The 8,944-nt window shown below is 33.6% G+C and overlaps 1 protein-coding gene across 1 annotated transcript in view; it reads right to left on the reverse strand.

Moving 5' to 3' along the window:
• Lrriq3 (leucine rich repeats and IQ motif containing 3) overlaps positions 1–8,944 on the reverse strand; it is a 148,280-nt gene that overhangs the window by 129,334 nt on the left and 10,002 nt on the right. Inside the window, exons 2-3 of the mRNA XM_004634031.2 lie at positions 7,437–7,685; positions 6,587–6,910 (exon numbers count right to left, since the gene is read on the reverse strand). Of these exons, the coding sequence (XP_004634088.1) occupies positions 6,587–6,910; positions 7,437–7,685 (573 nt within the window). The remainder of the gene's footprint in view (positions 1–6,586; positions 6,911–7,436; positions 7,686–8,944) is intronic.

The raw sequence follows: 8,944 nt of genomic DNA on the forward strand, positions 1-8,944 counted from the left end.
TGACCAGCACTTCTATCAGTTTGGGGATAGAATATCTCACAAAGCTCTAGCATGTAGTGGCATGCTTACTGGTGGCCAAGTGTCACTTGTGGGACTGAGATACTGCTATTTCCTTGATATTCACCCTATAGACCTGGACAGAATCATGCCCCACAGTGTGTGAGGGAAGTCCATTCACATAATATGCTGATGGAAATATTTTGCTGCTATATATAAAAGAATAATTGAAAGACTGCTATTGTGCACCTCTTTTTCTCCTGTGCTTAATTGCTTGTCTGATTTGGTGGGTTCTTTTCATTCTCATTCAATGGAGCTCTGGTCATTTTGATCATCCTCCAGAATATTTTTCAGTAGTCTGTGTAGGGTTGGCTTTGTCGTCATAAAATTCTTTAGTTGTTCTTTGTCATGGTACTATTTCACTTCTCCATTAAACTTGAAAGAGAGGCCCTGAACCCACCCAGAACAAATGCAAGAGACACCAGAACAGAAGAAATTGGAAATCATACACCTGAAATCTCTGAATAGCATCTGAAGTAAAGAAACAACTGCAGAAAGGTATAGAGAAAGGGTATAGCAGGGTATAGCAGTCTGGGTTGGAATTTGTTTTCTTGCAAGACTGGTAGTACATTGCTCCATGCTCTACTTGACTTGATGGTTTGTGAAGAGAAATCTGCTGTTATTCTGATGGGTTTTCCTTTAAATGTGATGTTTCTTTTCTCTAGTGGCTTTTAGTATACTGTTCCTGTGCTAAATTACTGGGATCTTAATTATTATATGTTTGGGGGTGATTTTAATTGGGTTGATGTTATTTGGAGTTCTATATGCTTCAGTTACCTGAATGTCAGATTGTTTTCCCAAATTTGGGAAGTTTTCTACTATTACTTCTGCCCATATTCTTTTCAGATCATTTGTATTGACTCCTTTCTCATTGATGCCTATTAGTTTTCTGTTGTTCATCTTTGCCTCATCTCGATGATGTTGAATTATTTTTTCCTGCACCCTACTTGTTTGTAAGAGACCTTTTCTTATACTTTCACTAGCTGCAGTGGTGTCTTCAAGGTCTGAAAGTCTATTTTCCCTTTCATTCAAACAGTTTTACCAGCTTGTGATCAAGGTTTTAATTTCTTGTATATCATTTGAATCTGCTTCAGGTATTCTACTTCTTTCCTATATTGCTCATTCAAGATTTCCATCATCATTCTATTCTCCTCTATTTCTTTATCATTCTTCTATTCTCCTCTATTTTTTATCCATATCTTCTTTACAAGAACTTAGTACTTCTTTCATTATACTTATCATTTCTTTTTTACTTCAGAAATTATTTCTGATCTGATTTTCTCTATACCTTTCTGCAGTTGTTTCTTTACTTCAGATGCTATTCAGAGATTTCAGGTGTATGATTTCCAATTTCTTCTATGCTGGTGTCTCTTGCATTTGTTCTGGGTGGGTTCAGGCCCTGAGAATGCATTTTTCTCCTTCTCTTTGTCATTTTGTATACCACTGTCTTCTGACCTTGGGTGTAGAGATTAGATAAAGATACTACCTTAGCACCAGGTCCGGATCTACCAAGTTCAAATTCCATCAGTGGATGTGGCCTGAGTCTGAATGCTGCGCTCCACTTCTTCCTGTTGCAGCCTTTGAGAGCAAACCCACTGTGCCACTCTGGCAAGATGTTCTGCTCCTGGATCACCTGGGTGGGTCTCCTCTCTGCAGGGAGTTCTGCCTCAGGGTTCCACACCAGGCCTATCTGATGGAGGCAGTTCCACATACATGGCTAGCCTGGGTGCTGGCTGGAATGAGGATCCTGTGGGCCCTATGGGGGTCCCACTCACATGCCAGGCGTGGGTGCTGTCTAGCCATTAATTTTGAATCAGAAAACTTTTCTAGTGAAAAGTTTTAAGTTTTCTTTTAATTTGAAAATCTATTACTTGCTTGTTATTTTGTGCAGAATATTTTCATTGCTGATAATGAAAATATTAGCTATGGTAGCAAACCTATGGCACATGTACTATTTCATTAAAACAAAAGATGTTAATGCATAAGCCATATTTTTCTAAATTAAAATGTCAGTATGCAGGTTCAACTGCAATAGTGGCACTCTGATAAATAAGTGGCTTTAGCTTGCAGTTTGGGCTCTGTTCTCTAAAAGGTTCACCATCACTGGCTTATATGCTTCTGGATTAATGGTTTTCTTTCAGAACCTGACAAATTATTTTGCTACTTGATTCTATCTCCTGTAGTTTCTGATGAGAAACTTTGTCCACTTAATCCACTTAAAAGTAAATAAACTATTATCCAAAAAGCAAGAATTATAGCAGTGATCAGTTATAATCTCCCAAGTCACACCCCAGAATCATCTCCTTTGAATAAATCACATCTTCTATTTCTGATATCTCCCTATAATGTTATCAAATTGTGATGTCAACAGTGAGTTAATATATTTAATGAAATTTGAACAACCATTCCCATCATCTGGTAACCAACCCTCACCATATGAGCTTTATGAGATTATTTCAAATACAACCTATCAGCCACACATGGTAGCACATACCTATAATCCCAGTACTCAGAAGGCTGAGAAAGAAAGATCAAGGCAAGTTCAAGGACAGCCTGAATTACATAGTGCAGCCCTGTCTCAAACACACAAACAAGTATAAATAATCATTTAATAATCTGAATTCTTGGGCTTGCTTTGGCAGTACATATGCTAAAATTGGAACAATAATCTGAATTCTTAATTCTGCACTGTTCATGACTATTGTCATATCCCTTGGTTTATTATATTTAATATGTTTTAATATTTTATACTTGTCTATATGCATTAATTTTGTTATTGGAAGCATCTTATTGATAACTGTTGATTTCAGGTTCTAAATTTTTATAATGAATTTATAATTTATTTAAAGTTTTTTAATGTATTTGGTACAGGGTATATAGGGTGTTCAGGGTCTCACTACATACATTGGAATCATAGTGAGCCTCCTGTTTCCAGCCTCCCATGTGCTGGGATTACAGATACACACCACCACGTCTAGTCTCAATCACTGTCTCAGCATGCCCCTGGGGCAGGGCCAGCATGGCATGCTGGGAATTTAAAGTTTTATAATTCAAGTTTATCAATAAATTCAAAATACAGTTTATATAAACACAACATTATTTTTAGATTTTTTTCTTATTTTATGTGTGTTCTTCATAAAGACTACATTCTATTTTTTAACTTCTCTAGTTTTGGAAAAAAGAAACATCACATCATAATAGCATGTGGAGAAAAGCCACTCACTTCATGGAGGCTGAAAAGCAGGGTAGAGCGAAAGAGTGCTAGCGACAATTGGACCTTCCAAAGGCAGATTCCAAGACCTCCTCTCCCAACTGGGCCCCACCTCCTAGCTGCCCATTCATCTGTGGGTAGTAGTAGATTATCCCTGAATAATGTAACACTGCTGTGAGCCAGTCACCATTCCAGCAGTCTCTTAATACATTCAAGTTCAAATTAAGATTAAATGGCAGAGTATATTACTCTATGAAGTTGACTATAATTTCAAAATAAATATTTTGGTAAGATATTGCATTTTTGGTATTTGTATGAAAAGTAAAAACAAATGAATGTCAAATGCTTGAACTGGAAATCTCTGCCTGAAATTAGCACTGCTTGACTACATTATCAATTTCACTTTCATTCTATGACAAAAAGTGGTATCTGCCATCCAAGAATCTACAGTTTCTTTTATGTTTACTTTTGAAAAATGTTTTGCAAGTCTTATGATTAAACTCAGGGATGCTCTGTCACTGATTTACATCCTGAGCCCTATTTATTTTAGAGTCATGGAAACTTGTCCATGCTGACCTCAAACTTGTGATCCATCTGCCTTACACCCCATCTTATCCTACCTTCCTTGTTAATAGAATATTTTTTTAAAGACGTAACTGTCCACTTAAATGTATTCATCATAATGGATTACCTTTATTTTCCACTGCACATTAGCAAAGTTAGGAAATTTGTTAAGCATTAACTACCAGTGGGGCTTGCATGTTAGCACAGTTGTTTAAAGCCCTGCTTGGGCAAACTCAGTCAGGTGCAGGGGACCGCAATTTGATTCCCAGAACCACCTGCTGCACCAGACCCACCCTTAAGGCAGCCTGAGCCAGCCAAAAAAAAAAAAAGAAAGAAAGAAAGAAAGAAAGAAAGAAAGAAAGAAAGAAAGAAAGAAACAAAGCTCCTCAAGTGCTCAAGTATTAACTACCAGTGAATGTTCAAGACTTAGAAGAATCCACTACACTTATCATGTAACAGATTTCATACTTAGTATGAGTGAAAAACTAAAATTTACAAAGTGCCTACAGCAATGACTTTCAAAAAGTGTTTGTCTGGCACTTTCTACACCACTAATTCAGCAGTACTGCCTGCCTTTAGACACACAAGTCACACCATTTCTGGTTTAGGATAATTCATCACCCTACCTTTATCCCTCCCTCATGATAAGCAGCCAGCAAAATATTGCATTGGGTAATATTTATTTATGAGGACATACTAAGAGAGAACCACCATATTTTCTGTCTCATATAACATAATTGATATTTTTCATCTCCATTAAGAAGTCTGAATTCCTCAGTGTGTCACTCAAGCTACCCTCTAATGATTTGTCCTCCTCAAACATTTTATTAATTCTCCTAAATAAACCTCACTCCATCAATCCACTTGATTTTCCTTCAAGATATCAGTGGTGGTCCCACCTTTGATTATACCATAATATACAACTAGAATACTTAAATGAAATTCTTACTTGAGGCTCAGGTTTAAGACACTAGACTCAAATACTGTCTTACTGCTAAATTTTTAACTATTTATTATAGACTATTACAAAAACAAAAAGTTTTTCAAATTATTATTGCAAAATCATTAATATACTCACAATTTTAAAGAAACATATACATTTATAAGAAAAGTTTACAACTAGGCTACATTATGTAGAATCATTCCTCAGGGTTCTTAAATCTTTTCAGTTGTATTACTGTTCAAAATATTCTATTCTTCAAGATTTGAGACATATACAGTCTTGTTCCAAATAATGACATTTTGGTTGGCTGTACCACCATATAAAAAATTAGATTTTATAACCTAGTGATGGCTTCCTATTTGGGGGTAAGTACACTGTATGATGTTTTGAGAAGAATAAATACACCTAACAGTACATTTCTGAAAACATACTAAAAGACAGATATATCACATCAAAAACACTATCCTGTCGCAAGCTAATTACTATACTATATCTTATACTTAACTTTTATTAATTAATTAATATATTTATTTATTTATTTTATGCAGAGTCTCACTACACAGCTCAGACTCCTAGTGATACTCCTGTTTTCTGCCTCCCTACTTCTGGGATTACAGGTGTGTGCCACCATCAATGGCTCAGATACCCTGGGGCAGGGGCAGGGCCAGCACTGCATGTGGCACCAGGGATGGAACCCTAGCTCTTGTGATTACCTAAGCAAGTGCTAAGTCCACTGAGCTATACTGTCGGCCCCTGACATTCTAACTGTTGCAGTTAATCCTCTTATTTCCAACACTTATTTATTCATTCTAACATTCATATACAATAATTCTTGTCTTATTTTTAACAATACAGTATTGTCTGTACTGGTACAAAAGAGTATTTTGTGATTTCTCCATTACAGTGGTCCCTCACTTACCATGGAGGTTATGTTCTAGACATTCCCATGGTAAGTGAAAATCAGCAAAGTAGCGACATTGTATTTATTTTAGTATTTATACATATTTTAACACTTTATAGCTTTCCACAGTCTTACAAACCTTCTCCAAACTTTAAAAAACATTTCTAAAGTTCTTAACAATTTTCTAAACTCATAAGTCTACATAATTTTAACAACATATGTATGCTGTATGGAACTGCAAAATCCGATGTTATAGTGAAAAATTCAAGATAAATAATTTAGATTACTATGTTTTGAAAACCCACAAAACAGTGAGTCCACAAAAGTTGAATATTTAGCGAAATAGTGAGGGACTACAGTACTTATTCTAATATTTTCAAAATCAAAATATGATGAACTGATCATGACATTACCAAATTGCATAAAAATTTACTAGTTCATTCTTTTCCAATGGCACAAATTATTCCTTATGGTATTTCAGAAATACCATACATTTTATAATGGAATTATGCATGCAAAATCTAAATGAGGTGCTGGGGAGACAGCTCAGTAGAATAAGTGCTTCCCTGGCAAGGGCAAGGGCCTGAGTTCAATCACTGGTTCCACAAAAAAAAAAAAAAAAGAAAGAAAGAAAAAGAAAAAAAATTAAATGAATTAGAGATCTACTTTCAAATTTTTTAAAAAGTATTTTAAAGCTTGATGATTTTAAGCTTCACATTTCCATGCAACAGGTATAGCAGCCTTTAAAAATGGTTAGCTACAAACCATTATTAATATATTCACTGATTTTTATATTTTATAGACTTGACTCCAAACTATGAAAAAAATTAATGAATTCAGTTTCAGCATTTAGAAGTTAAAATTTTGTTTTTCTAAATGTATTTAAAATGAAATCAATAACCCCAATTACCTTTATTAAAGCAGGACAGAAGTTAAAGAAAAGTCGGTCATTACATGTTTTGAACCTTTCAGGAAGATGCCAGTTCTGAATGATTTCTTCATCAGAAATCACATGATGATCCAGGGCTTTAAGTGTCCATATACAATTAACAAGAACATGTCTATATCCTTTTTTAAGGCTTACTGGACAGTCAAACATAGTGAGAGCAATAAGAGTTGGACAGGCAGATAATGCACACAAATTCTTCAGCTTTGCAAATGCATTGTCATGAAGATAGAGGAGTTGTAGATTCTTTAATCCACTCCAAAAATGAGTATCTGGTAGATTCTTTATCTGAAATATCATTAAAAGTCTTTTAGTTTAAGTATTGCTATCCACAAATTACATAGAAAATATAAAACATTAAATATCTAAAACTCACTTTCTTCCAGATGGCAAAATTCTTACTTATTTGTTTCCCACGATCTATATATTGAGCATTTGGAAGGAGCTAATTTATATATATATATATATATATATATATATTCCAGATCAATTTCCCTGAAAACAGGCTGACTCTTCAAACTTTTCTAATATACTCCTGAAATGAATTTATGAGTCAAGAAGTATTTTTATATAGCCTGTAGTTTTAAGAAGCAGAATATACCAAATCGTGCACTGATCATGTATTGTTTTTTATTTTGAATGGTTTATACTTTTAATTTCATGTCTATTTTCATGGTATTTTTGAATTTATTTAAAAATTTTTGTTTATAACGTAAGTAAAATGCTACCTGGCAAATGCTGTGGATAGATACCACACTTGTTTATCATATAAAACTTTACTTAGATACAAATATCTTAAATGATTATTGCTTACCTGGTTTCCATGGAGATCAAGTTTGATTAATTTTATGCAACTCTGAAGTGGATGTATATCTGTAATAAAATTGTTTGAGAATATGCATACTCTTAGAGAGATGCAAGATTGCAGATTTTCCATAGATTTTAAATGAAGGCCATTGAACTTCATAAAAACAAAATCTTTTTGATCTTCTATTATATTTTCATTATAGTGACTCCACTCTTCATGATTGATTAGTTCTTCTATGATTGTTCCATGAAACATCTAGGAAAAATGGATAGCTGCTTAAAATATTTTCAACCTTTAAAAATCTACTTGAAATCTATATCTCTTCCATAGAAGAAAATGAAGGGACATACATAGCCATGCTTTCACATAGTTAGCAAAATCATTCTGCTTTAGGTTCTACTAAATGAAAAACTATACACTGACCAATTAACAAGTCAGGAGAACAATACTATTTCGGTGAAGTATAAAAAAATGCAGCCACATAGAACTAAATTGGAATATAGAATTTCAAATGTTATCAATAATACTTATTTCTTAAATGGACACTTGCTATTACATTATTTTTATATTCAGCCTTTTAGAGTTTAGCTAATTAAATTTATCTATAACCTTTGGCTCAATGCATTATTATATAATCTTACGTGATGTCACTCATGTATATGATTTTAACCTACTTATTAGTGGGTAATTTCAGCTTTCACGAAAGGAAGTCAGTAATGTTAGTTTAAAAGAGAATGCATAACCTCAAGTGGTCTACTCAGGGATTCCTTGAATGATTGAAAATAAAATTCTACCATGTGCAGGTAAACTAAATTAACACAATTCAAGTAAAAATAAATGAGAATAGATAAACTCATACTATATCAAGATAACAACTGATAAATCAATATTAGTACATTATTAACTGAAAAGTTCATATTTTACAATGGGATTCACTGTTTCATCTTCTAGAAGTTTCTTCTAATGTATAATGACATGCATATATTATTGTATCATACACAATCAAAAAAGATACTTGTAAGAATTAAAAAAGTATGATGAAAGGTATATTCAATTTAAATGTGAAATAATCACAATATTACCTAATTCAATGCCTTTTCTTTCCATTTTGAAAAATGTCTACCTTTTAACATAAAAATACCTCAGCAAAAAGAAAGTGTGAGAATTAAATGCTATGGTGATTAAACAGACATGGGTTTTGTGACTTAAGAAATTCTTTTAGGGCTGGCCAAACAACTCAGAGGATTTATGCACCTGCAAGCAGGCACAAGGGCCAGGGGTTCCATCCCCAAGACTCCCATACAGAAGAAAAAAAGAAATTCTTTTAAAAAGAATGAAAACCTTAAAGTTTCCTAATTTTTAAAGGTCTCTTAAAGATATTTTAAAGGTCCAAATCTCAGACTTATATAACAAAGAGAGAAGTAAAATTAAAAGCTCTTTTCTCATTAATATATCTAATGGCAACTAGATTTGACACCAAATACTTAATCCTTTTTTTTTTTTTTTTTTTTTTT

This window comes from Octodon degus, unplaced genomic scaffold (genome assembly GCF_000260255.1).
Source record: "Octodon degus isolate 3935 unplaced genomic scaffold, OctDeg1.0 scaffold00057, whole genome shotgun sequence".
NCBI lineage: Eukaryota > Metazoa > Chordata > Mammalia > Rodentia > Octodontidae > Octodon > Octodon degus.